Genomic DNA, 27,492 nt, shown 5'->3' with positions numbered 1-27,492 from the left:
TCTATGCAAGAAGAAAAAAATTGCTAAGGTTTGTCTATATTAATCAGAAGCCAAACTGCTGCTATAAGAATTGGGTATAGGGCACCAATTGCATAGGAAGCTGATCCACTAGCAATAGGCAAGTTATGGTCAGAACTATTTTCCATTGCAACAGAAATTAGGACCGAAATAACAGGTACAAGTTTCAGCTACCTCGATTTCGATTAAATATAAGGAAAAACATCCTGATGGTAAGATCTGTACAACAGTGGAACAGTCTACCTACGGAGTTCGTGGGTTCTCCATTTCTGGAGGTTTTTAAGAAGAGGCTGGACAGCCACCTCTCATGGGTGGTTTAATTGGCTTTCCTGCAACACTGCAGACAGTTGGACTAGATCAGTGGTTCTCAACCTGGGGCTCTCCAGATGTGTTGGACTGCATCTCCCAGAATGCCCCAGCCAGCAGAGCTGGCTGGGGCATTCTGGGAGTTGTAGTCCAACACATCTGGAGCACCCCAGGTTGAGAAAGGCTGGACTAGATGATCCTTGTGGTCCCTTCCAACTCCACAATTCTAAGTCCTACTTAGAGTAGACTCATTAAAATGAATAGGGCTTGAGGTAGTCATGATTAACTTAAAATGAATGGGGCTTAATGGGTCTACTGCAAGTATGACTTACATTGGATTTTACCCAATACATCCACATTCTGTTTCAAAGAAAATCAGATTCTGAACACAGAATATATTATGCAAGACATACAGTTCTATACAATTTATACTGGAATGCTATACACGTATACACAGAAGTAAGCCCCATTGAGCTCCATGGAACTTACTCCTAGGTGAGTGTGTATAGGTAGCAGTCTTCATCATGGATGTCCAAGAAGTAATAAGAGCCAGGTAACAAGCTATAACAATCACAAGACAAGGGCAAGCTCTACTGATCTGAGGCATTTGCATATCTCCACCTCATGCTCTCTAATTAATCATTATAGCAAGTTTGTATCTCTTATATCAGCCTCCCCAGCCTAGTGCCCTCCAGATGTGTTTGGAGCACCACTGGCCATGCTGACCCAAACCCTCCAAAAGAGAGAGAAGCATGTGGCATAGGCACAGCTTTGGCCTTCAGCTACTGTACCTGATAAATAAACTCATCAATGATATCCCAGAGCCATTGGTTGGGCAGTTCCAGAGGAGCTGGGCCATCTGCATCTAGAGGAGAACAGTCACAAGACATTAACTGTACCAGAGAGAAGAGATTTGTAGGCGTGTTCCATGCCATAAAAATAAGGGGCTTGGCCAGGACTGCACAACCTTTTCAGCCCTAAGGGCTGTTTAGCTTCAACAAAAAAATGGGTAGCTCCCATCCACTCATGCTAAGTTTCCCATCAATTGCATTCTCCAACTCATCACAGAGCTGTTGCTCATTCAAGGCATCTTGAAGCGCGAGTCAACGGGTAGCTTGTCACCTTCTTCATCAGGGGGCTGTGAGGCTCCATTTTCCCTCTACAAATGCTCCTCCCTATCCCAGAGCAATAATTCTGCAAGGGCTCAGGCTATCGCTAGTTCAGCTTAGGTCAGGAAGAAGCAAGACGGTGGCAGAGGAAGATGTAGAGTTGAGAGACCTCTTCGTGCAGATGCTGGAGATTGAACAAATTTCCAGACAAACAGGGCTAATTTTATAGCATCACCAAGTCTCTGCATTTTACCGCATCTGAATATTATTGGTCTATCAAGTGTTAGAAGAAGGTACGCTCTTTGCACTTCCCAATGGTTTGAGATGTTTTAAACTAAGACAGAACCCATCATTATAGAAGGATAAATTGATAAGCATACCATTAGCTCAATTTCTACTGCTAGAATTAAGATTACAGCTCATGGCTGTCTGGAGATTAAAAGTGTTGCAGTCCTAAGAAGCAAGGGAACAGCTGGGGAATTTTGGGCTGCTGAGTTTATTACACTTCACTCCCAGTAGCCTCGTGTGGCGCAGAGCGGTAAAGCAGCAGTTTCTGCAGCTGAAACTCTCCCCACGGCCTGAGTTCGATCCCAGTGGAAGCTGGTTTCAGGCAGCTGGCTCGGGTCGACTCAGCCTTCCATCCTTCCAAGGTCGGTAAAATGAGTACCCAGTTAGCTGGGGGAAAGGTAATAACGGCCGGGGAAGGCAACGGCAAACCACCCCACCATATAAGGCCTGCCAAGAAAATGTCAGCGGAAGCTGGCTTCCCTCCAAGAGTCAGTAATGACTCAGTGCTTGCACGAGAGGTTCCTTTCCTTTCCCAGTATATAAACATATAGTTGTGTTCCCTTCCACAATAAAATATATATACTGAGATTACACATAGATAACTGAATCCTAGGAACTCACTGAGAATATAGTTGAATAGATTGCAGTAGTTGTAATAAGACTCAAATCTCTGTTCCAAAGATGGACCACCCTGCAATAATAATAATAAAAAAGAGTTGGGATGGTAAATAAGTTTAGCTCAGCTCTTCAATTGCCTGGGCTTCAAGAACTGAACAGCACCTGACTTCAAGAGTTTCCGGGCGACAGAGCAAATGAACAAACAAATCCACTTTCCATCAAGGATAATCTTATGCCGATACTCACACTGACTTTAGCATAGATGTGTCTGTAATACAGCTCTTTGTACAAAATCAGGAATACGGCATCTACAAGGAAAGGGGACACAAATATTATTTTACTTAAAATACTGACATCTCATCTTTCCACTCAATGAGCGTTTCGAGGCACCTGGCATAATTTAGAACAATTAAATGTGAGTGCAAGAGTCCATCTAAAAACAAATAACCATCTTTCCAATAAAGAGCAGGATAGGCACAAAAAATGAAGTAAAGACATATGAATATAATACTCGAGCAAATAAAACTATTTTCATGTGGAGGCCAGAAGGAAAATAATGTTGATACCTGTTCTCTCCGGGGGAGCAAACATCCATATGGATGGATGTGTTCGCACACTAAGCAACCATGCAGATGCCATGGCCAGTTTGGATTCATATGCTAGGCCAGGGTTGAGAACCTTTATCTCTGTTGTGTGCCACACTCCATTTGGGGTAATCTGTCAGGGTCCACGTGCCAGCAATGGGTAGAGGCTACCCTTTTTTCTCCCCCCCCCCTCTTCTTTCCTACAAAGTGGCCTGCTGGAGAAGGGGGCAGATCACTCTAGCTGGAGGTCTGCACTAATTACTTTCAGAGGGCTTCTGAAATCAGGGCAAGGGCTGCATGAAATTAGATGGTGGGCTGCACATTGCTCATCCCTGGGCTAGATGATCCTCATACTGAAAATGAGGGGAAAGTGTTCCTCTCAAACTGACCACATCCTAAAAAACATTATTCTTTGGGCCTTGAAACACACAAAGAAAGCTTTGAAGAAAGAATATAGCTATAATCTAAAAAGTTACTTCACAGGCCAAGCAGAGGCAAGTTTCTTGAAATCCACACTGCAGTGGCCGTAAGAATCTAGACTTATGTAGAGCAGAGGCCTTCTGTCTCTTCCCCACCTCCTCCTTCAGCCACCTATTTGCGATCAATTTCAAGTGGCTTGAGTGGCTGTTACTTGCCTCCTCTTAGCCTATCACAAGGTTGGTGATAATTAGTTGGGGACAGAGGTCAGCCGGGCATCTTCATCCAGCTTCAACTCCTGACGTTGTTACCACAGGCTCCGAGGAAGTAAATGGGGATAGGCAGACAGAAGGGTAGAGTCGGAAGCAAGAGTGCAAGGACAAAAGACTCTTCTTACCCCTTTTGCATTCCCTCTTTCTTCCCTGCATAATTCCTCATGGGGTCTACATGCCTTGACCCACTTTTAATACAAAACCAGGGCCTGAGCTGCTGCTGCCATTAGTGAAATGAAAAGGCCCCATACTAAACCCCAGCAAATTCTTGGGTTATATAATGTTGAAGACAATAAACATCATAGCAGACTGCACACTTTCATGAGAATTCCAGTTAGATAAAAGGAGCCACTAGAAATTAGAAGAGCTTAACATTGTTCTCAGTTTATCTCTTCATTCCAAATGGCAAGAGTCCTGACTCCAATGGTTTAAAAAGAATAATACACAAACTGTTCCAATGTGAGACAAAGGCCATAACGAACATTTTCCTTCTCTAACAAACTGGTAAAGTAAGAACAGAAAATACTTACCATTTCCAACTTGTGGCGCAATAGCCTCTGCCTCGGGCCATGGTGAGTTTTTAAAGAACCTGTCTGTCAGTTTGGTCCAGCTGCAACACACAAATTTTTTTTAAACCAAATCAAGTGCTCTGCTCTTCAATACTAGAGAAATCAAAATATACCCACAGAATGGTCAATAAGCCATATCTACTGGAACTCATGTTTTCCCACTTTTTAATCAACTCTGCATAGGTAAAGAATTTTTATTTTTATTTTTTGTAGAAATCTGCCTCCTATACATAGATCAAATTTGGAAACAAGACTTTTAATTTACACATGCATCGATCTGGGACAGGTGAAGGCATTTCTTCAGAGAAAACGGAGACTTCTTGAAATGAGGCTATAGGTCTGCATGCAGAAGGTCCAGTCAGTCCCTAGAATCTAGAACAGCCTTCCCCCACCTTGCACCTTCTAGACATTTTGTACTTCAGTTCCCATCAGCCCTAACCAATGATCAGGAATCCTGGGAGTTGTCGGCCAAAACATCCACTACTACAGCTTAGAAAAACCTTCGTGGCTTAAAACTTGGAGAGCCGTTGCTAGAGCCTACCTATTTTCTGGTAGGTCCAGAAAAATTCCCACCTGAAACCCCAGAAAGCCAATCAGTGTTAACAATTTTGGGTTAGATGGACTCAATATAAGGCAGCTTCCTACACAATTCTCAACTACTTCCCAGGGTTTAGGAACAAGCGAGCTATTGCAGGTCTCCATCCCACCAATTCTTCAACCTCTCTGAAGTGTTAATGCAAGAGACTGGATGTGATGACAAAATAATTATATTGATAACCCTCATCCTTCCCTGGGAAACCGTACCTGTTCTCATAGATGTCTTGGATCTCATACACCTTCTGGTCAATGACATCACTAGATACACGACTGGCCTGCAGCTCATACACTTTCTGGTCAATCAGATCAGACACAGTCTTATGAAAGTACTGGATAAAGTTTTTTATCACCTCAGGAATCACCTGATAGGTTTGCTGTTCATACTGTCGTTCATAGGCTAGATCCTGTTTTGGATCCCCTGTGAGACATTAAAAAAAAAATGTAACAGCGATATTAGAGCACCACAGGAAGATGCAGAATGATATAATAATTCCAACCTTCAGAGAGATCCTGGACTTAGACTCCAGCCTCTCTTCTTTCTTTCTTTCCCTTTCATGCCTATTTTACTAAACTATTTTACTAAACATTCATACATGTTACTAGGATGAATATTGGAGTCCAGGAAGAACAAGTCTACTTTAGCACCCAAAAAAACCAGAAATAAAAAATATACTTTTTGTTTCTGAGACATTACATTTGGTAAAATAAATAGATATGTCAGGATAACCCCTCCACACTGCAAAAATATAGGGCAAACTGGGTGAACAGTTAGATTTTCTTCCATCTGGGCTCCAATCAAATTTTCCCATTTTTTTCCTATTAATTACTACAAATAAGGAGACAGTGCTAAGGCAACAATGCATCGATGTAGGACAACCTTCATAATTAAATAACTAGTCTAAACTTCCTACAATGGTTGTCAAATACAATGTAAAATAAGGTTTGTTCTTTTAGTAGTAGCCTACATAGAAAGTTTTATAAAGTACATATTTCCCCAGTTTTTTCCACAGAGGATAGCCTATTAGCCTAATGCAGCAAAATAGAACAAGTCTTGCGGAAGCCTAAAGGATAATGCATTTATTCTGGCATAAGCTTTCATGGACTATAGTGCACTTCACCACCTGCATAGAGAATTCTGAAGAAAACGTTGTAGTTGCACAGCAGCCCCATTCTTTATCAAGGATGCAATCCTATATAAACTTAGCTGAGAGCAAGTTCCATTGAACTGAATGGGACTTACTTCTGAGCAGCCATACATAGGATTGTGCTGAAAATCTGTCAACTCGCGTGTGCATGTGTATCCCTCAGGAAACCCATCTTGAGGTAGAATCATCATCAAACTGGAAGCAAGTACCCACCTGTGTGCATATCATAATCCCCTGGATAAGTATATGGATCATAGGAGCCCTGAAAACAGAGAACAGTGAGAAAAATCATTAGATAACATGCTTATCTTCTTCCCCACGTGGGATGTAAACTCCCACCCAACCTAGAAACAGGCTGCTTTTTGAAGCCAAGATAGGGCGGCATATTTCTGCCTCGCCTTTAGCAGGGAGGGGGTCCTTTGCTCCCCAAACGACACTCTAGAGCGGTCTTCCCCCAACCTGGTGCCCTCCAGATGTTTTGGACGACAACTTCCAGCATTCCTGACCACTGGCCATGACGGCTGCGGGTGATGGGAGTTCACGTTTAAGACATCTGGAGGGCACTAGGTTGGGGAAGGCTGCCCTACTGCAGTACCTCTCCTTCCCTGGACTCACACCCATCTCTCTCAAGCCCCAAGGCTTGCCAAGCGAGTTCTGGTTCCCATTGTCCGACCAGGATCCCGATCGGACCGGCCAGCCAATACCTCTTCGTACTCCTCCGTCGGATAAGACATGGCGGGGCTTCGAACAGCAGGAAAAGGGAACGCACACCGCCAAGCAGCCGACTGGGACGGGAGCGTTGCGGTAGAGAAAGAGCTCCGGCCAACAACTCGGCGTTACTTCCGGCACGAGCCGGAAGCCGACGGGGAAAGTGCTCCGGGTGCTGGGGGACAATTGGGGGAAAAGAAGGAGCGGAGGGCGCAAGGGAGTTTATTTTGTGCGACGGTTACCACGGGTTATTGTGGCCGGAAACAGCAGGGCCCGGCTGGAGTGTGTGTGGTTGAGAATACGTGCATGGCGTCTGGTCAAGGTGTTCCAAGTCTTGGCGGAAGTTGCATTTGTGTCACTCATTCAGGGCAACCCTAGGCGAGGCCGAAATAGAACTGTTTGGCTGTTACAGTTGTCATTCTTTCCGTTTGTTTCTCGACCTCCGGTTGGATGTGTTGTCGCGGAGGAAACTGGGCCTCCCGTGGTTGAGCGTAATGAAGGGCTAATCCAAATAGCTCTCTCAGAAAACTTTCGGTTCCCAATTACACTTGGTAGAATCCATATGCGGGACAACTGTGGTGGGAATGCCTAACAAAACCCACCAGGGTAGAGGCTTCCCTTTCGTTGCAGTACATTGAAATAACCACACTCTCTACCACGAAGAACTAGAAAGAAGTTAGTCAAGAATGGTTTGGGTATTTTTTTTTCTAATAGTGCTCCCGTGTTTTTAAATATCCTGTTTGTTTATTTATTGCACTTATGACAACACTTCTGTAGATGGAGATGATGATAACAACAACAACGCATTTATTGACACATTTGGGTCCCTATTTGGGCCAAATACCAAGTCACCTTTTAACCCAAACAGGGAACCAAACGTGACAATAAACGCAGTGTTGTTAAAGACTTCAACAGTTGAAAGGTGCAAGTTCTGTTAAAAGTGCATTGAAAGTACAAGGTTGTCTCCCGCCACAGTAGAAAATTAGATACCCTGAGTTAAATAATTTGGGAGTGTTGGGGGGAGCAGAGTTCCTTTGCTTTTAAAGTAGCACAGCAGTAAGAAATTCAATATGTGCACCCTTCACCCCTTCATGAAGACACAGCGCTGGAGTTTCTGCCTAGTATGCAGCCTTTTAGGACACAGGAGTCAAAGCCTAATGCTGTATCTGCAGCAGCGAATGGTCCTTGAGCTCTCATACAAACCCTCTGCTTCAGTTCTGACAAGATGCAATAAATATTACTACAGGCATTGTTACAGCGCAGTCCAGTTGTATGTCTACTCAGAAGTAAATCCCACTGCAGTACTGTTTTGGCTAGCTAGAGAATCCACTTGGGAAAGGAGTTTGCTATGTAACCAGTCCATACAGTATAGAATCGATCAGATATTATGGATGTAATATGAGATATTATATTAGATATTTTATACCCTGTACTTCATAGAATCATAGAATAGCAGAGTTGGAAGGGGCCTACAAGGCCATCGAGTCCAACCCCCTGCTCAGTGCAGGAATCCACCATAAAGCATCCCTGACAGATGGTTGTCCAGCTGCCTCTTGAATGCCTCTAGTGTGGGAGAGCCCACAACTTCCCTAGGTAACTGATTCCATTGTCGTACTGCTCTAACAGGAAGTTTTTCCTGATGTCCAGCTAGAATCTGGCTTCCTTTAACTTGAGCCCGTTATTCCGTGTCTTGCACTCTGGGAGGATCGAGAAGAGATCCTGGCCCTCCTCTGTGTGACAACCTTTTAAGTATTTGAAGAGTGCTATCATGTCTCCCCTCAATCTTCTCTTCTCCAGGCTAAACATGCCCAGTTGTTTCAGTCTCTCTTCATAGGGCTTTGTTTCCAGACCCCTGATCATCCTGGTCGCCCTCCTCTGAACACGCTCCAGCTTGTCTGCGTCCTTCTTGAACTGTGGAGCCCAGAACTGGACGCAATACTCTAGATGAGGACTAACTAGGGCCGAATAGAGAGGAACCAGTACCTCACGTGATTTGGAAGCTATACTTCTATTAATGCAGCTCAAAATAGCATTTGCCTTCCTTGCAGCCATATCGCACTGTTGGCTCATATTCAGCTTGCAGTCTTCAACAATTCCAAGATCCTTCTTGTTTGTAGTATTGCTGAGCCAAGTATACCCCATCTTGTAACTGTGCATTTGGTTTCTATTTCCTAAATGTAGAACTTGGCATTTATCCCTATTAAATTTCATCCTTTTGTTTTCAGCCCAGCACTCCAGCCTATCAAGATCACTTTGAAGTTTGTTTGTGTCTTCCAGGGTATTAGCTATCCCACCAAATTTTGTGTCATCTGCAAATTTGATAAGCGTTCCCTGCACCTCCTCGTCCAAATCATTAATAAAAATGTTGAAGAGCACTGGGCCCAGGACTGAGCCCTGCGGTACCCCACTCGTTGCCTCTCCCCAGTACTTCCACCACTTCAGCCCTGCAAATGGAGGGTTCTAATCGAAAGAAGCCGTGTGTGCAACACTTGCTTTTGAAAACCTCTCTCTCTCTCTCTCTCTCTCTCTTTGGGTACAGTCCCTTGTTCTGACGTTCTCTGTCCGCCTATTCTAGCATGCCCCTTCTCCTATTGGCTACGCAGCGGCGGCTGCCGAGCTCCTGAGTGGCCCCGATAGGTGCTGCCGAACCCGTTCCCCTGGTTACGCGAGTGCCCTCCCCCGCCTCCCGTGAGCCCGCCACGGAGCGTGGGCCGGGCTGACGCGGCGGCGGTGGCGGGGATGGAAGGAGGCGACGCGGGGACCCCCAGTTCCGCAGCCGCCGCGACAACGAACATGTTCTCGCTGGCGGGGCTGCGAGCCGCCTTGCGGGCCGTGCCCGAGGCCCCGGATCCCGCCTCACTGGGCTACCTGCAGCTCCCGTGGCAGCGCGAGTCGCGCGTGTGCAAGATCGTCGGCCGCCGCCGCAGGGCCGCCCGGCTGCACCGCAAGGTGGGGCCTCTGGGCAAGGAGATCCACGGTGAGGGGCAGAGCGCGGAGGGAGGCGAGGGGGCTGCCCCCTGCTTAGCGCGCGTCGCGGTGACTGGAAGGTCCAGACTGAATTCCAGCGCTTTCCGTGGCGGCCGTCCGGTTCAATAGGTCGCTTCGGCAGCAGCGCAGGAGTTAGATTGGAAAGCTGGCCAGCCTGCGGGCCTTACAAGGCTAAGCGACCGATCCCGTGCGCGTTTTGCACGGCAGGAAATCCCAAAGGGCTCAAATTGGGCTTACTTCCGAGTACATGTGTCTTTTACAGAGGGCAGCCGCCTCTAGCCTGGAAACCTCAAGATGTGTTGGACTACAACTACCTTCATCCCCAGCCAACACGCCCATTTGTTGGACAACAGCTCCCATCATCCCCAGCCAGCCTGGCACCATTTTCTTGCACTGCAACTTGCAGCAGCAGCCAGCAATGCCTGATGACAGTGCTGGCTAGGGGTGATGGGAGTTGCAGTCCAACACATTTGGAGGGCACCCGATTTTGGAAGGCTGTCATAGGGGATTGCAGCAGCAGTGGGGCTTCAAAAGTGCATAAGACTGGGCCTCAATCTAAGTCTGCTTACTATGGAGTAAGCCTCATGGCACTGGAATGGGACCTACCCCTGAGCAAATATGCTTATGAGTAAATAGGCTGAGTAAATATGGGCCATCATGGCTGTTCATATGATCAAATACTAACCCAGTGCTCTGTCAGCTACACAGTCCATGCTCCTCTACTGCCAATGAGGGAGGGAGGGAGGGAGAGAGGGCCACCATGGTGTGGTGACTGGAGTGTTTTTAGAGGGACTGAACTGCCATGCCCTGTCCCCCCAGGGAAGGGCGGAATACAAGGTTGATTCACAGACACAAATCTATTATGGTGTTCATTGGTGCTTTCTCCCAGGTAAGTATGTATAGGACTGTAGCCCAAGTGAAGCAGTCCCTTGACATTCTAGTGCCTAGAGAAATGGCAACCAAAAAGGGTGGAAGATACTCCCTTCTTCTGAGTACCTGCATGGGGAGAAGTGAATTGGGAAAACCTTGTAGAGCCACATTCCTCTTTTCCCACAAGCACCAGGACATTGGCTCCTTGAGAGTCTCTTCAGAGACTTGCAGGAGAAAAATGAGGAAGTGAATTGAGAATAATAACTTTGCAGGTAGACTGACTGTGAATGCTGCCACAGTCCAATGCACACCAGTGCAGGAGAGGGGAAGTGTAGAGCCTTCCATTTTAAACATAAATAAGAACATAAGAAGAGCCGTGCTGGATCAGACCAAGGGTCCATCTAGTCCAATGTTCTTTCCACACATTGTTCAACCAGCTGCCGACCAGGAACCAACAAAGCAGGACATGGTGCAACAGAACCCTCCCACCCATGTTCCCCAGCAACTGGTGTACATAGGCATGCTGCCTCTGATACTGGGGGTCACATATAGCCATCAGGACTAGTAGCCATTGATAGCCTTCTCCTCCAGGAATTTATCCAACCCCTTTTTAAAGCTATCCAGATTGGTGGCCATCACTACATTTTGTGTTAGCAAATTCCATAGTTTAACTATGCACTGTGTGAAGAAGTACTTCCTTTGATCTGTCCTGAATCTCCTACCAATCAGCTTCATGGGATGATCCTGGGTTCTAATATGAAAAATGTGTCCCAGTCCATTTTCTCCACATTATGCATAATTTTGTACGCCTTTACCATGTCTCCCCTTACCCTCTTGATTCACAACACAATGAGAATGAAATTAGTGGGAAATGGAGAGGCCAACTCTGCTGTTGTTTGTGCTTCTAAAATAAAATTTAAAAGTGGTTGAGCAGTCCTGAAGTAGGAGTTATACAGCTGGGGATCACGTGGCCTGGCCTCTGGGAATTAGGTACAGCATCACAATGCAGGAGACACCCACTTAAGTGCCTGCGGTGCATGAGGCATCACCATCGCAATGAAGATGCCAGAAGTGTATCACATTTCCCTGAGTACAAAAAAGTACTTTTCTTAGTGCTCACAAAAGTGCTGCATCTCACAGTAGAAGTGCAACCTTGAGTGGAGGCGTGGGCTGTGCGCCACACATAAGAAACATGTAAACAACAAATAAGCATGTTTTGCAGAGTGTTTGGGGTTTGTTTTTCTGAGGAGCCTAGGTGTCAGGGGAATAAACTGTTTTTGTTCCATTCACTTTCCAATGGGGGGAAACACACACAACTTCTCTTTTCCCCCCCACAGCTTTAAAAAGGTTGAGAGAAGCGGCGAATTCTAATGATTTAGGAACAGGTAAGATTGCATCCTTCAGGCCCTAGTGGCTTCTTCTGCGTAGTTTCTGGGGTGGTTGGGTGGATGTGCAGCTTATAATGTCGAAATATGGTAAGTAGGAACATGATTTTCAGCATGGTCAAGGTCATGCTGTGAATTGTGGGCTTTGGCTTCAGAATGGTGCGCAAGGTCAGATTGTTGAGAATCCCATTGGTGGGAGGACTTTTAAAAGACTCTGCCAGTGGGCCTGAGGAGGTGTCTGGTGATGACCAAGGTGTGAGACTTTCCCCCACTCAGTGGCCTGGTTCAGACAACACGCTAAACCATTATGCATTCCCTTAACCATTTTGTGGTTAAGCAGCATGGTTTAGCGTGTTGTCTGAACCAGGCCAGTATATCTTCCTTCCACTCCTAGTTGTCCCTTAAGCCACCTACAACCTATTCCAACTTACCATAGCACAACAGTACAGGATATCAAGCTGTTAGTGCAGCGTTGTAAATAATCCCCTTCCCCAAAGTTACTAGCCTGAAAATGTTTTTATTAGCCTGCTGGGGGCTGACAGAGGAGGTAGAGAGAGCTGCACTTCCATCCTTCCTCTTGCTGCATGGAATTCCATGCACTCACCTGCATGGAATTCCTAGTCGCCTGTGACGACCAGGCAAGTCCTTAAATACAAAGCTACATTCATGTCTTCATATTTTTATGTATAACAGGGAATGTGTCACTCTCCAGATTTGTACCGCCACTCCCAACGTCCTTCACCATTGGTTGTGCTGGCCTGGGCTGATGCAAGTTCCTATCAAACAACATCTGGAGGGATACACATTCCCTACTCCGCGTGGGGAGGTGTTAAGTGTAATGCAGCAAAGTAATCCACTTTCACAATTAGCTTCTGTGGGACAGTTAAAACCGGTGTTAAATCTCTACCCTTGGTTGAAGTCATGCAGACTTTGTATTCCACTATAGCTGGATTGTGCTGTGAGATGTATTTGAACACTAAGCATCGTTGTTGTTGTTGTTGTTGTTATTATTGGAAGAGAGGACTGAATGTTCAGAATAAGGGGATGAAATGTATCTAGATGTGTAGCACTGGGGATATAGTGCTTTTTGTATTGTGTTTTGTATATGTGTTTTTAGATTGTTGGTTGTTTTTTATGCTCTTCGTGGTTTTAATTTTTGTGAACCACCCAGAGAGGTTTGGCTATTGGGCAGTATAAAAGTATAATAAATAAATAAATGATCCAGATTTCGATAAAGAATTTGCATGAGGAAAAGTGTGAAGTATATTTGCCACTGGAATTAACTTTAAAGAGCTGATTTTGGAAGAAACTAATGTCACTTTCAGTAAATTTGGATTTGCCTCTTGTATGCTTTGTATTGAACACATTAAGAAAGTATCTGATGTTGAATGACTTGTCAATGGGCCTCTTCAGACGACATGCTAAGCCACGGTTAGGCTGCTAACCCTTTTGCAGCAAATGGTTAGTGAGTGTGTTTAAACCGGGGTTATGTAGCCAGTTAGGAATAGTTCACATGACATGCTAAGCCATCATGTTTAGCTCCAAATGCTTAACTACCATGGCTTAGTGTGTCGTCTGAAGAGGGTCACAAATTGTTACTGATAAAGGCTGACTATGCTGCTGTGCAGGGCTCTTTAGCACTGAGCGTCAAGTCAGACTTCATTGCACCTTGAGCTGTGACTCTGAAGAGGAATCTTGGCCAACGTTATTTATTTCTTCATTTATTTTATATACCATATTTATATACCGCTCCCCATTCAAAATTTTGGAGCTGTGTATAAGATAAGATGAAATAAAATAAAAACAGAATAAAACACTTTAAATTAGATTTTCAAAGAAGCCCTGATAGCCCTGTTGAAGCTGTCTTGTCTTGTCTTCCTTGGTGGCACCAGTGCAGCAGCTTCTGGAAGATGGGGCGGACCCCTGCGCTGCAGACGACAAAGGGCGGACGGCGCTGCACTTCGCTTCCTGCAATGGGAACGACCATATTGGTGAGGCACCTTGAAATCAGGTGGAACTGTCAGCCTCTGGCCCTATTTGGCAGGGATGGGTTGTTGACTGCTTTCTCTGTTTCTTAAAAAGTTGGCATCCTCAGAGGCCTCTTTGTGAGCGTCATGGGTTTTTATTATTTATTATTATTATTATTATTTATTTATATAGCACCATCAATGTACATGGTGCTGTACAGAGTAAAACAATAAATAGCAAGACCCTGCCGCATAGGCTTACATTATAATAAAATCATAATAAAACAATAAGGAGGGGAAGAGAATGCACCAAACAGGCAGTATAAAAGTCAGAACAAAATCAAGTTTTAAAAGCTTTAGGAAAAAGAAAAGTTTTTAGCTGAGCTTTAAAAGCTGCGATTGAACTTGTAGTTCTCAAATGTTCAGGAAGAGCGTTCCAGGCGTAAGGGGCAGCCAAAGAAAATGGACAAAGCCGAGCAAGGGAAGTAGAGACCCTTGGGCAGGTGAGAAACATGGCATCAGAGGAGCGAAGAGCACGAGTGGGGCAATAGTGTGAGATGAGAGAGGAAAGATAGGAAGGAGCTAGACTGTGAAAAGCTTTGTAGGTCAACAGGAGAAGTTTATATTGGATTCTGAAGTGAATTGGAAGCCAATGAAGAGATTTCAGCAGTGGAGTAACATGGTCAGAGCGGCGAGCCAAGAAGATGATCTTAGCAGCAGAGTGTTGAACAGAAACCAACGGACTGATGTGAGAAGAAGGAAGGCCAGTGAGAAGAAGGTTGTAGTAGTCTAACCGAGAAATAACCAATGCATGAACAAGAGTCTTGGCAGAAGAGACAGACAAAAATTTCACTAGGGCAGCCCACATCCCCTCGCCCATGGAAGGAAACGCTGGTCGTAAGTGGCAGGGCATGGGCGAGTACAGGCGCAGAGTGCTGTGATGCGCAGTGATCCTCTTTTGGAGCATGATTTCTCAACGATCATGGTGTCACATAGGATTGTCCGGTGCCCATTATTCCAGAACATTTTAAGGAGGAACTATAGTTTTATATGGGAGGCTAGGATGTGATTCCTGAAACCCTTAGTTAATGGAGCTTCAGGAGCAGAAATGGAAAGAAAATTCGAGGACATAAAAAAGGCTGCCAATCAAGAATGACTGTGACAGCATTAAATCATTAGGTGACTTCTAGTAATATGCACACTTGCAGTTTGCTGGTACACAAAAGGTACATCTCAGGAGATCCCAGTTTATTTATTTACTTATTTATTTATTACATTTATATACTGCCCCATAGCTGAAGCTCTCTGGGCGGTTTACAAAAGATCCACTTAAAGGGTGGAGATGTTGTTGGACTCCATCTCCCATCATCCCTGACCATTGCCCATGCTGGTAGAACTTGGAGTTAGCAACAACTGGAGGGCCACAGGCTCCCCACACCTGCTCTAAAGGATTTTTTTCAAAGAAATAGATTTTAGCGAAATGTGTGGGAAAGTGATTTTTTTCAATCTCTTCGATAGGCACTTCAATTGGCTGATGACTATAGAGCTAGATGGCGCCGATTTTAGTATTTGAGATATTTTGGTGAGGTTTCTGCCCTCATCGAGTTCAAGACAAACTTGAGATGGGTCTGTTTGTGTTTTAGTTCAGTTGCTTTTGGACCATGGAGCTGACCCAAACCAGCGAGATGGATTGGGGAACACACCCTTGCATTTGGGTAAGTATCAACCACCTGGAATGTAACAGTACGCTCATCTTTTTACTCTAGTTTTAACTACTTCCCTGCCTATTTCTTTCCTTTATATCTTCTTTCCTTCCTTTGTATCACAGTAGCAATCTTTGTGCTCAGGGGAACTGTCAGGGATACTTTGGAATTGTTTAAGTTGAATACCATAAGGATAGAGTTAGGGCAGGGGTGGGCAACTTATGACCTTCAAGATGTTTTGGCTTAGCCAGCTTAACCAATGGGAAGGGGTTATGGGACTTGTAGCCCAAAATATCTGGAGGGCCACAAATTGCCCACCCCTGCATTAAAGGAAGGCCTTCTGCCTTAAGGAATTTGATAAAGCTAGGTTTACCGTGACTGCAAGTAGCATTATCCCGGGTGTAGCGTAGTGGCTAAGAGGAAGAGCAGTGATCCAGGAGGTTGTTGATTCAAATCTCTCCTCCGCTGTACACTCTCTAGGTGGCCTTACACCAGCCGGTATCTCTCAGGCTCCATTCCCATCTGCAATGTGGGGATCATAATACTGCTATGCTCTGTGGGGCTGTGATAATGAATGTGAAGGATACTGAACTTTAAAGTGTTCTATAAATTATTATTATTATTATTATTATTATTATTATTATTATTATTTTGCTCCTTAAGTGCAGGGTCTTGGACCTGCAAGGATATAATTGAGGTTACCAAGTATAGAATCTGGTGACTTTGTCAGAATCCTGAGAATATGAGCTTTGATCTTTTGGTTCGCCTTGTGGAGAGTTCCTTGAAATGTGTGTGTGCAGTATCTGTTTAGAAGGTCAGAAACGAGAGATGGTCTGAGTAGGGCTACTGCTCAGCTGCCTATCCCATTGCTTCTAATGCCTCATGAATCCTCACCTTCTACCCTTCTCCAGTTTGAGCAGAATATGTCCCATAATCTATTTTTAAAAACGACTACCTTGTTTTGTGCGCTTGGAAAAATGGCAGAATTGCACCTGATTTCCATTATTTATTCTGATCATTGAATACAGGAGGAGTCGACATGAAATTCCGTCCGTCGCTTTTCAATAAATAATACTTGGTATTTATGAAGACATGTTTCATGTGTTCAAAGCATTGTTTGCCCGACATCTTTTGAATCCTTACTGTAGTATTACTATCTGTATATTGTAGAGAGGGATCGCTGAAGCTGAGACAGTGTTGGGTTGTTCAAAAGCACCTTGTGATACATGGCTGAGGAGAGATTTAGTTGTCTGCAGCTTTCTGCAGACAACTTAACGAACTCTATAACAGCCCTGAGGAAGAGCGCAGTTTGTGTTTGAAATGCGTAGGCGGCACCTTAGCACTGTAAATAAACTTTTGTAAATATTCCGTTTTGAAGATTGCCTGGTTCTACCTTTGCCTTTGGCTTCTTTTTACTCCTCCGAGGAGAGATTTGAACCAGGATTTACTTGGCTTGCGCTCTGAGCCAGTCTACTCCACCAGTACCTTTGCAAAGGTACCACATTGGAGAAATGGGCAGCCTGTATTCTGATAAGGCAGAATCCATCCCCTTCGCATTTCTATAAAGCACTACTTAGTCGTGTGTCTCGTGTTTTCCCTCCCCAGCTGCCTGCACGAACCATGTTCCTGTCATCACCACACTGCTCCGTGGAGGTAATGCTTCCTCTTAGCAAATTGCCCTCTTGCCAACTCTGTTTTATAGCCTCCTAAGGCCGGGGCCTCTTTAAAAACACCACGTTCTTCTTCTTCTTCTATATGCGCATCTTGCAGGTTCTCGTGTAGATGCCTTGGATCGGGCTGGAAGGACCCCTCTGCACTTGGCCAAGTCAAAGTTGAACATCTTGCAGGAGGGCCTCTCGCAGAACCTGGAAGCTGTGCGCCTTGAAGTGAAGCAGGTGGAAGAAATGCTCTTTCTTGGGAGATTGTAGCTGGTTGGCTTTTTGATATTTAGCATTGTTTTCTGTGCCCTGGTTGGGGAGTGAATTTGGGTACTCAAAAGGTTTAGTCACCTGAGAATCAGTGGCTTCTAAGTCAGTTGTGAAGCTGTAAAAATCAGGGTAGGAAAGAGAACAGATAGAGGGAAAACTGGGAGTTTGAAGCTCTTTCAGCAAGAGGGCTGAAATCCATTTCAGAGAAGCTCTTGGGGGCCACATTCCAGTGGTGGATAGAGCCCAAGGCAAATGAGGCAAAGCCAAAAATACCAGCACACTGTAGCTTAACTTTTTCTTCTTCTTTTATTTCAAAAGGCCTATGCTGCAATGCTGGTGCATATAGTAATATTATATATAATTAAGGCTTGTGGGATAAAGAAGAGTGGCTTACATAAGGTGTTTGCGTGACAGCAGAGGCAGCTGAGGTGGCTGCTGAGGAAGAATCCCTGTCTTTTCCTCAGCAGCCACTCTGCTCAGCCTTGTTGGTACAGAGCCTGGCAGCAGGCAGCCTATAAACACCTTGAAATTGGCAATCAGCTCCTTATTCTCAGCTTCTTCATATACAGACACACCTCAAGGTGTTGGAAGGGCTGACCTTGGATTCTTTACCAGGCTTGGGTATGTGAGGAGCCTCAAATATTTTGGAATGAAAACTTGACTTCACTGGCATCCATACTCAGTTGCCAGTATTGCTGCTGTTATTGCCTGGAGAAGGGTGGGATTCCTTCTTTTAATAGGCTGTGTTTTGAAAAATCACACCTCTAAAGCAAATGCTATTCTGGGCTGCATTAATAGAAGTATCACTTCCAAATCATGTGAGGTACTGGTTCCCCTCTATTTGGCACTGTTACATTGAGTATTGCATCAAGTTCTGGGCACCACCCTTCAAGAAGGATGCAGACAAGCTGGAGGAGGTTCAGAGGAAGGCAATGAGGATGATCAGGGGTCTGGAAACAAAGCCCTATGAGGAGAGACATGTTTAGCCTTGAGAAGAGAAGATTGAGGGGAGACATGATAGTACTCTTCAAGTAATTGTAAACTGCCCAGAGAGCCTTGGCTGTTGGGTAGTATGAATATGTAATAAATAAATGGAATAAAATAAATACTTGAAAGGTTGCCACACAGAGGAGGGCCAGGATCTCTTCTCGATCATCCCAGAGTGCAGGACACGGACTAATGGGATCAAGTTACAGGTAACAGATTCTGGCTGAACATCATGAAGAACTTCCTGACTGTTAAAGCAGTACACCAATGGAACCAATGACCTAGGGAGGTCGTGGGCTCTCCCACCTGAGAGGCATTCAAGAGGCAGCTGGACAGCCATCTGTCAGATTAGGCTTTAAGGTGGATTCCTGCACTGAGCAGGGGGGTGGACTCGAGGGCCTTATAGGCCCCTTCCAACTCTATGATTCTGTGAAATAAGTAAATAACACAATGTCCAGAAAGCTCATGCCACTATTGGACTGGGAACTCTTAAAATGGGTGAGGAGCCAGATAGCTTACTGGGACCAATCCTTACTTCCTTTGAACATAAGGTCCTGCCTTACATCAAGTTTGTCCATGTAGCTCAGTACTGTGCGCTCGGCCTGGCAGTTAGGCTTTGGGTCTTGTCAGCTCTGCAGGGGCGGCTGACGGTTGCTAGGGCAACAGGCATCAGACAGAGAGGGGTCTTTCCCATCACTTGCTAACCTGATCCTTTTGATTGGGAATGCTGTGCATTGACGCTGGGATCCTACTGCATGCTAAGCATGTCCTCTACCACAGAGCTGTGATCCATCTCCAAACGTGACGTTTCCATTCAGTTATTATGGATACCAGCTCCGTGAGGCTGCCCAACCTCCCCTTTTTTTTAGGGTGCAATTGTATGCATGCTAAGATGGAAAAACCTCCCAGGAAAAGGTTGTGATTGGAAAAAGCTAGAAGGCCATTTCCTCACACGATCCATAACTTATCTGGCTGGCTGGGGAATGCTGGGAATTGTAGTACTTTTCTCCATCTAAACATGTAGAGGACTGAGCCCTTAAACATTTAAACTGGAAACCATTTAGAAGTAAATTGGGCATTGTGTGATGAAACAACCTCCTAGCTTTCTCCAGCCACAACTTTCCTGGGGGCCTGTATCTGATCAAGAGGGAGCAGATGTAGGGTCCTCATTTCCACGTTGCTCCCCCATTCGCCATCATCTCTTTGTTACAGGACTTCCACTTTCTCTCCCACCCTCAGCACATCCACCTCCAACCCACCTAGATAGAAATATTTTAGGGTTGTTTAATCCTATGTGATATTCTTCCGTATCTGGATATCTCAATCTTGTTATAATTAGTAGCTCTTAATTATTTACAAATTTTGTAAATAATTAAATGTAAATGTTTTGATGCTGTAAGCCACTTTGAGCGTGGTTTTACCATGGAAGCACAGCATACAAATAAACTGATGCTGGTGCTGTGCCCAAATGTAAAGTTCTGTGGGAATATGCTGCAAACCTTCCAGATGTATTGGACTGCAACTCCCATCATTCCCAGCCTACATTCTGAAGTGTAGAAATTGAGCATACTTGTGTAATAGTGTCTGTTTGCAAAATTTGAGTCCTCTGTTCATTGGCATTTCTTCTGGAACTAGATTTTTTTTATTTTATGGGATCAGCCGCTCCATAGAGGGAAACTTGCTCCTCAGTTTTGGCCATCTGGTTCGAAGTGTGGACTCTTCCCATTGCTCTCAGCAATCCTCATCTCTCCCATGCTGCATGTTTCAGATCATCCAGATGTTGCGTGAATACCTTGACCGTCTTGGCCGTCACGAACAGCGGGAACAGCTGGATGATCTTTGCACCAGGCTACAGATGACTAGCACAAAAGAACAAGTGAGTGACCGTGGACGATTTTGGATACTTCATGGGCAGAGCAATTCTACGTACCATTGGTGGTGGGGGGGGAGGGGGATCCACAGTGGACTGTCCACCGTTTTCAAAGACCCACTGGCTCACAGCATGTGGGGCAGAAGGGGCTGAGGAGGGTTTGCTGGCTTTTGAGCTGGCATGTTGTTGCTTTAACACTTCTCATTGAAACCAGTGGGTGGCAATTACGCCATTAAAGGACCTGTTTGGGGGTGTGCTGGAGGAACGAAGGAGCCTAGGAGCGAACCGTTCCAACCTTCCCCAACATATCTAGAACACCACATTCTGGTGCTCACAGAACACCGTGGACGGGTCAGCCACAGCAACAGAGCTTTCCGCAGCCATGTCAGGAAGGCCACTACCCTCAGAGAGGAATATCCCCAGCATCCTGTGGCCTCTCAGCAGTGCTTCCTGGAAGCTTAGGATTTTAACCAAGTTTGAATAGATTTCTATATTGCTCAGGGTCAGGGTTGTGGGCTCTCCCACACTAGAGGCCTTCAAGAGGCGGCTGGACAAGCATCTGTCGGGAATGCTTTAGGGTGGATTCCTGCATTGACCAGGGGGTTGGACTCGATGGCCTTGTAGGCCCCTTCCAACTCTGCTATTCTATGATTCTATTAGAATCTAGCAGGGAAGGGACACTTCTCTTTAAATAGTGTACCATTTAATAAACCAGTTTAGTAATTACTAAAACCAAAAGCCTTGTTTAACCTTCAGTTGGGGACTATGGAATACTTTGTTATTGGTAACATAACGAAATGGCTTAAAGGTGGGGATGTTGGAGGGATCCGTCCGGTGGGTGGAGCCCACCATGCTTTCATCACCCTGCCCCCCTAGGACTTTGGCTCGTTTACCACTAGCTGGGCCAACTCGCTCTGCATTAAGTTAGGGCCGTTTGTGGGTTTTCCTTTTTTTCCCCTTTTTTTTGCATAAATAAAAATTTGTGCAAATTTCTATTTATGCATTTCAAACAAACAAACAAAAAACAGAAAAGGTTCCTGAATTTGGGGGAAAACCCACAGCCTGGCTTTCAAATGCGGTAAAGCAGCAGTTTCTGCAGCTGAAACTCTCCCCACGGCCTGAGTTCGATCCCAGCGGAAGCTGGTTCTCAGGCAGCCGGCTTGGGTCGACTCAGCCTTCCATCCTCCCGAGGTCGGTAAAATGAGCACCCAGCTAGCTGGGGGAAAGGTAATCACGGCCGGGGAAGGCAACGGCAAACCACCCCGCTATAAGGCCTGCCAAGAAAACGTCAGCGAAAGCTGGCGTCCCTCCAAGAGTCAGTAATGACTCAGTGCTTGCACGAGAGGTTCCTTTCCTTTTTTCAAGGGCGCTATGGAAATCCGGTGAGCCAAAAAAAAAGGCTGGATTTCCCAGCGACAGGCATCCGTACTTATGGGTAAACAACTTCAAGCCATATCAGTTTTGTTGGAAGTCTTCTCATTTTAAAGGGCATACTGATTTCAAATGAACACTGCTTACTCCAGTTGTACATGGTTGTTATTGTCGGAAGCAATGCCATCACAATTCTACTGTGACAAGGAAGTTATGTAGTAGTTCTGGCTATAAATTGGAAGGAATATATTTTGATGTGTGTGTTTTCCCCCCCATCAAATCTGGTGCATGGAGGACAAAGGCAGGGCACCTCGGCAGGTCCTTTTTGACAAGTCTCAAATCTCAGTCTTGTTGTCCTGACGATTCAGGGATCAAACATTAATCCATAATTTAAATTGATTATTTGCACAGCCTGGGACTCCTCACAAGATCCCAACCCTTCGGAGCATCTTCAGCCCCCTCATTTGTCAGAGGACAGGGCTTGGGACTTCTCCAGTTCCCTGTTCTTGGACCTAGGAGCCCCAGCTCATCCCAGGGGAGCAAGGGTGGGCAATTTATGGCCCTCCAGGTGGTTTAGCCTACAACTCTCATGGTCCCTCAACATTGCCTGCACAGGCTAGGGATGCTGGGAGTTGTAGTCCAAAATACACTGAGAGCCTCAAATTGTCCTTCCCTGCAAGGGAGGGTGGGGACTGACTATCCCAGCTGTGGGCAACTTGTGGTCCTCCCAATGTTTTGACCTACAACTCCCTTCAGCTGTAGCCAGCATAGCCAACGCTGAGGGATCATGGTGGGTGGGTGGGTTGTAGACCATTGCATCTGGAGGGCCACAAGTTGCCCACCCCGATCTATCCCTTCCTCCTACATACCATTCCCAAAACCTTTCTTTTCCAAGGCAGTCAGTGCAGGATCTCCTCCCTCGCAGTTTTGTAAGTCCTTCACCTTCTCTCTTCCTCAGCTTTCTTTGCTGCTTATAGAGCTCAATCTGCTCCTCTTGCTTCTCACACACTTCTGCTTTTCAACCTCCGCCCTTACCCAATCCACCTGGGCTTAATTCCAACCAGCTGCCAAGAGGTGGGAAGGGGAGGGTGGGGGAATCGCATCTCTCTTGGATTCACCGCACACAGATTGATAGCTTGATCGCTTGCCGCTCTGGCTGTAAGAAACGGAATATTGTCTACATCCCTACAGGCCTACCCAGTTGAATTTTAAATTTGCCTTTTAATAATGTGCTGCTTTTAATAATGTATTAGTTTTAAATGTTTTAATTACTTATATGATGTTTGCATTTGTGTTGTACCCTGCCTCGATCCAGAGGGAGAGGCGGGTAACAAATAAATTATTAGTCCTGGCTTTTCCTGTCCTCACACTTTTACCCTTTCTTCAAGGAACCTTACCTTTGCAGGAGCCCTTTACTCCCTGTCCATCAATAGCAGAAAATCCTCTTGCTTTGTGTGTGGGGTGGGGTGGGGTGGGGTGGGGTGTGTAAAGGAAGAGCGCCCAGCAACTTGCTGGCTTCTGGACTGGATTTAGCACGGATCCCCAGGCACAGACACTCACGGCTCACACAAAATGAGGTTTAAGACCATTTATTAGGAAAAGGGTAGGAATACATGGGATTAGCAGAATAAAACTATAAAACATGCATAAATGTGTAAGAACCCAGAGCAAGCAAGCTAAAAACTACAACTACAATTCATACGTCACCCCAGACCGATCTCAACCGACGACCCCCCTGTTCCCTTCACAGGGATGTCTTTATACTATTCTTTTCACTCCTTCCCCCCTCCCTTCAGCTTTGATGCGTGGAGTGTCTTCACACCTCCGCTCGGGATGGTTAATCACTCAAGGACAAGCGGACAGTTACAATCGGCTTGACTCCAGTCTTCTCCCCCATACAGCTGCCTGGTTCTTATCTCCCTTCCTATGGAACCATAAAATTCATAAATTAAAAGACATGCTAGTCCCAAGGTCCAGTTTAACCCTCACCTTACCCTTACAGGGTGGGGTGGGGTGGGGTGGGGTGGCTATCTTGACTGGATAATACAACTCCAATCTTTTATTAATGATGTGTGGTTTGTTTTTTTCAATGACATCAGGTTTTTCAATTGATCGTGTTGTGAGCTTCCATGACTGCCTCTTATTGTGGCAGAAAGGCAGGATAGAAATGTTATCGATGATACAAATAAATAGCTACATACGTGTTACAGAATAGCCAGCGTTCTGCTGTTCTGATGGTTTGTGTTGCTACTAGAGTCAGTCTCTGACTCCCACGATCCCTCAGCATTGCTGGTGATGGCTGATTGGAGTTGTAGGTGAAAACATCTGGAGGGCCATAAGTTGCCCACCCCTGTCCTAACACCTCATGAGGTTTTGTTCCTTCTCCAGATTTTGGCTTTGGGCAATATCCAACAGTGTCGTTCCACCAGTACAAATGACATTGCACAAGTTGGAAACTAGGTTCCAAACTATGCAGAAAGGAATATCCAACTAAAGGTACATTTGCACACGACGCAGTTGTGCATCATGCTTACACAACTTGTGCATTATGCTTGCTCGACTGCTGCCTCCACTCGTGCTGTTTGAGTTTGCGGAATGGCACCATTGGATCCCACCCGTTGGCTTCTATACTGTGCTGTGTTTGTTTCTCTGGTAGGTGGACGAAGTCACTGACCTCCTGGCTAGCTTCACCTCGCTCAGCCTGCAGAAGCAGAAGATAGAGAAGAGGTAATGGGCTTTCCTGAAGACCTCTCAGTCAAAGGGAGAAGCCTACGCAGAAGGAGCGGCCAAAGCTCATCAGCAAGACTTTGGACCTGCTGCTGCCACTGCCGGTCCCAAGCATGCTTTTCCTACTGGATGCATGCCAAACTGTCTGAAACCATTGGGCTGCTAACACTGCCTTGGATTCTTCCTCCTGGACGAGGAGTTCATGCTGAGGCCATGATCCTGGGGCCATCGGGCCACTCTTCGTCATCATCATTATTGGTTTTTTAAGCATCAGGACCGCTGTTCTCATCAATGGGGTGTTGGCCCACTTTAGGGACACCGTCCTCCTGGAAGCATCTTCAAGGTCCTGCAAGCGACAGATCCAAAGTACTCCAAGCACATTTGGGAAAATGACAGCTGTCAGGCACATGATTGTGTGCGGGGTTTGTCTGCCATTAATTCCCAGTATTTAAGCACATTAATTATTGAGCATTTGTAGGAATGGGGTGAGGCTCTATGCTGGTTTCTTTTCTTTTCTTTTTTTTAACTTGTTGCACATTTTGACCTGAGAAAGGACTGAAGGGCCAGTGATGCTAACTGTGCCCACTGCTGAGATATAAAAGAGCTCATTCGCCTTCTCTCAGTGGAGGCTGGAAGCTCTGATGACTGGAGCGGTGAATCCACTCCAGGTTTCAGTCAGAACCACTCAGGAACTCTAAAGGAGCTCTCTGAGCACCTTGGATGGCTCCTTTAGAGTTCTGGCTGAAATCCAGAGTGGATTCACTGCCCCACCGGCATTGGAGCCCTCAGCTCCCACTGCCTTCTCCTCCACGCAACAGCAGCATATGATGTGACAAGACTTCTTCCATAGACACACCTCAACTACTCACTCCTATTTCCTGCCTTTTGGCTCATGCACGGGAGTCGGAAGCTGAGATGTGTACGGACAGAACTCTGCCAAAGCACTTCTTGCTCATACTGAAGAGAGGCAGAGGGAAGAGCGGGGAAGAGCTCTTTTTCTGCTGCAAAATAAAAGGTTCCTTTAGATTGGGGCCCGATGGGAATCCCATTGAAAGACTGAAGTGAATCCCACCCGCACCCCCTGCGTAGTCTTACTCTGTGCCACTCCTATGGCTTTCTGTCTCTGTCAGCTAACGTCCTCCATCGGCAACAGAAGACAGAGATGGAAGTAATATGGAACCCACAGGGTATTGCTAAGGGCTGCTTACAACACTACTTTGCTTCCTGCAAGGACGTATCCCCGCTTCAGACGTAACTGCAAGCGACAACGAACTGTGTTAAGATGCATCAGGAGCAGACGCTTTAAATCTTCTCCCTGCACATGTGAGAAAGGGGGTGGGGAGAGTGTGAGGCTTGTGCTGGTAAGACTGAGTCAAACCAGGCTGTAGTTGCCTACTAGGACAGAGGTGTTGAACGTCAAGCCCATGGGACAAAACCAGCCCTCTGGGGTTCCCCCTAGATGGCCACACCCCCTTTCCCCAGTCACCAAATGTTGGGTGGCATCCAGGGTTTTGTGTGGTTCCCCCCCCCCTTTCTACAAGCTGAAACGCCCTTCCTAAGGTTTAGTTACTAGCACTAAGGCCTTGAAGCTAAAATGTAACTGGTATTTTGCCTCTACTACTTTTGCCTTGGACCCCCACGGAAATGCGACCCCAAACTTCTCCAAAATGGAATTTGGCCCTCAGGTCCAAAGAGGTTCAACATCCCCCTGGGTGGCGGGAACAGAGATAGTGTAAGGAAACGCAGAGGAGAAGACCATTGATGCTTCCTTGATGATGCCATCATACTTCGCTTTGGTTGAGCCGGCCTTGGAAATGCATCTCCCTGTTGGTGAGATCCTCCTATTGTGAGGGCTATTGAAACAAAAGGGGAAAAAAAGATTTAATGGACCAGTGCTCAGTATGAGAGATCAAGGACTCCTCATATACAAAGGTATGGGCTGGATGCTCTGTACAAACCCTCAAGGATGTAGTTGCCTCATAAAAGCATGTTTTGACTTCAGCCACCCACAATCATGGAAAGGGGGGGACGCAGGGGGTGTATTCAGCACATCCTTCTAGGAGTCAAGGCCTCGCTTTCTGCATCATTAAAATCCCAAGCTCTTATTACAACTTTTTTTTTTAATTGTGCTGCTTTTTGTGACAGATGAAAATAACTGGATCATTCTCTCTCAACCGGGCGCCCTCCAGATGGGCCCTGGACTACAGCCCCCATCCTCCTCCTGACTGGGGGATGATGGCAGTTGTAGTCCAGCCCCGTCTGGAGGGCACCAGTTTGGGAATGTCTGCTTTAGCTAGAGGTCCAAATCTTGGCTTTCGTGACCTGGACAGCTTTGATAGGAGACTCTTGAACGCTCAGGGGAAGGACGTTTGGGGCTGACATGGCTGTGACCTTGCTGGAGCCATCACCGCGAATGCCGAACCTTGTTCCAGTATGTAAGGAGGGTAGGAGGCTATTTGAACTTTTCAGTTGTAAATGTCAATAAAATGCTGTCTGCTTTCAGAGTGTCCTCAGACATGCCTGCCTGCCTGGCTTGCCTTCTTTTCTCTCTCTCTTTCTTCCCCCTCCACCCCTGTTGCCTTTTTGCCTGGGGCCTGAAGGTGGACTCAATAGTTCCTTCACTTGAACAAATCACACCGAAATGAAAGATGACAGTGTCTCATTGCCTTGAGCGCAGAGGCCGAGGCAGCCTGTAGACCCAATGTAATTTTCTGCCGGCTCAGAACCTGTTGTTACAAACTCCTGAGCCTTAATGGACTTGTTGAGAACTCTATAAACAATCAATGTTTCTCTGCTATCCCCTGCTAGTTCGTTGGCAGCCGCTTACGTGCGCTGTACCCGGGAAACAGCGAGGCTGTCCAACTAAATCAGATTTTCCTATTGAGCTCCTTTAATGTACCGCAAGCGAAAACATTAATCATCGCTGTTTGGGGAAAATAGCGGAGTTGGAGGGAGAGTGGGGAGATTGTCCTCCTGTTAAAATGGTTGTCTCGATTGTAAGAAGTGAGAAAGGGCAACATGAAAAGCAGGAGTGGGCAACTCTGGCCCTCCAAATGTTTTCACCT

General features: G+C 45.9%; 2 protein-coding genes across 4 annotated transcripts in view; one reads left to right on the top strand and one right to left on the bottom strand.

The window, feature by feature from the left end:
- The window catches only part of EIF3L (eukaryotic translation initiation factor 3 subunit L), a 128,164-nt gene that overhangs the window by 8,670 nt on the left and 92,002 nt on the right, over positions 1 to 27,492 (bottom strand). The window contains exons 1-7 of one of the 3 annotated variants that reach the window (XM_063133509.1): positions 6,628 to 6,740; positions 6,137 to 6,185; positions 4,986 to 5,196; positions 4,143 to 4,222; positions 2,586 to 2,647; positions 2,343 to 2,412; positions 1,116 to 1,189 (exon numbers count right to left, since the gene is read on the bottom strand). In XM_063133509.1, the coding sequence (XP_062989579.1) occupies positions 1,116 to 1,189; positions 2,343 to 2,412; positions 2,586 to 2,647; positions 4,143 to 4,222; positions 4,986 to 5,196; positions 6,137 to 6,185; positions 6,628 to 6,657 (576 nt within the window). In that variant the 5' untranslated portion in view covers positions 6,658 to 6,740. Of the gene's footprint in view, positions 1 to 1,115; positions 1,190 to 2,342; positions 2,413 to 2,585; positions 2,648 to 4,142; positions 4,223 to 4,985; positions 5,197 to 6,136; positions 6,186 to 6,627; positions 6,741 to 27,492 lie in introns of those variants that run through there. The other 2 variants (XM_063133510.1, XM_063133511.1) reach the window with 2 other exon arrangements.
- On the top strand, positions 9,371 to 26,933 carry ANKRD54 (ankyrin repeat domain 54). Its single transcript, XM_063133505.1, has 8 exons — positions 9,371 to 9,608; positions 11,827 to 11,874; positions 13,767 to 13,865; positions 15,485 to 15,556; positions 17,150 to 17,197; positions 17,315 to 17,439; positions 20,228 to 20,335; positions 24,357 to 26,933. The coding sequence occupies exons 1-8, from the start codon at positions 9,371 to 9,373 to the stop codon at positions 24,429 to 24,431; spliced, it is 813 nt and encodes a 270-aa protein (XP_062989575.1). The 3' UTR covers positions 24,432 to 26,933.

The sequence above is a fragment of the Elgaria multicarinata genome, chromosome 9 (genome assembly GCF_023053635.1).
Source record: "Elgaria multicarinata webbii isolate HBS135686 ecotype San Diego chromosome 9, rElgMul1.1.pri, whole genome shotgun sequence".
NCBI classification, from domain to species: domain Eukaryota; kingdom Metazoa; phylum Chordata; class Lepidosauria; order Squamata; family Anguidae; genus Elgaria; species Elgaria multicarinata.
Note: the sequence above shows the minus strand (reverse complement) of the source record. Positions and strands in the feature narration are given on the sequence as shown.